The following is a 1,183-nucleotide window of genomic DNA, read 5'->3' as shown; positions in this document are numbered from 1 at the left end:
ATGGGTATGTTGCATCAGTTTTGTTGTTTTTATTTGTATTTTATTTCTCAATATATATAAATATATTTTAAATGATAAATTTCAATGAATTTTCTCTTTTATTTAAACATATTTCAGTGTATAGACACCCCAGATACAGGGGAGAGGTGACCCTCGGGCTCGTCGCTGTGCCTGGGTACCAGCTGGGGCCCCCTGCTGCTCTCCGCAACAAAAATAAATAATTTTATTTCTTTTATTGCTGCAAATAGCAGCAAAAAAAAAGAGGAAATTGGGGTGTATCTTCAGCTTCTATTGGCGTACAGAACGAGCCCCCGATGGTACCCCCCAAGGGGCCCCCACCGCAGGAAGAGGGGCCCCCAGGGGGCCCCCAGTTTATCCCTCTAGACCCTGTGAAACCACTAGCGAGGCCCGAGGGGTTTACTGAGATTCCTGCTGCTTACCCGGGCCAGAAATTGGGGTGTACGTACACCCCATGGGGTGACCTTAAGGTACCCCCTGAAGGAAACAAAGGGGCTGCTGCTGAGGGCCCCGAGGGGGCCCCCAAGTTTATAGACCCTTCTTTTAAGGGGGGGCCCCCCATACCTGCTGAGCTGCTGGGGCCCCTGACGGGCTGGACCCGTGTGGTGCATCTGGGGGCCCCCAACCCCCCGAATGAACGTATAGAGTATGAGCCTGCTGCTGTCTGTGCTTCTCTCCCTACTGAACCTGCTGCAGCAGATACAGCAACTGCAGCAGCAACATCAGCAACTGCAGCAGCAGCAGCAGCAACAGCAGCAGCTGCTGCAGCTCCCTCTAAGCGAGGAAAAACACAGAAAGCTGCTGCCTCCAGCACCAAGGGCAAAGAGGCCCCCCAGCCAGTACCCCCCGAGGAGCCTTCATATATCCTTATCAACCGTAAGAGGGCCCCCATCGTGGGTTCAGTAGAGGGGGCCCCCCAGGGGCCCCCTCTCAAGGCGTTGGGTAACAGCAAGGGGCCCCTAGACACCTTCGCGGGGCCCCCAGGAGTACCCACACCAGGGGGGCCCCCCCCTGTAGGGGGGGGCCTCCAGCAAGAGTTATATGCAAAGTATGGGGAGAAGGCCCTTTCTAACACTTGCGTAGATGTAGGGGGGCCCCCTAGTGCTTCTGGGTTCGCGGGTGGGTACTGCTGCAGCGCCTCTGGGGGCCCCCATGGGGGCCCCTC

The 1,183-nt window shown here is 56.0% G+C and overlaps 1 protein-coding gene across 1 annotated transcript in view; it reads left to right on the top strand.

Moving 5' to 3' along the window:
* Positions 1-314: 314 nt before the first annotated feature.
* Positions 315-1,183, top strand: part of EMH_0081350 (uncharacterized protein) — a gene marked incomplete at both ends in the record, with an annotated part of 4,022 nt that continues 3,153 nt past the window's right edge. Inside the window, 1 exon segment of the mRNA XM_013494230.1 lies at positions 315-1,066. Coding sequence (XP_013349684.1) covers positions 315-1,066 — 752 coding nt within the window.

The sequence above is a fragment of the Eimeria mitis genome, genomic scaffold, assembly GCF_000499745.2.
Source record: "Eimeria mitis Houghton genomic scaffold, Emh_scaff108, whole genome shotgun sequence".
NCBI classification, from domain to species: domain Eukaryota; phylum Apicomplexa; class Conoidasida; order Eucoccidiorida; family Eimeriidae; genus Eimeria; species Eimeria mitis.
The sequence above is the reverse complement of the archived record's forward strand: the minus strand, read 5'-3'. Positions and strand labels throughout refer to the sequence as shown.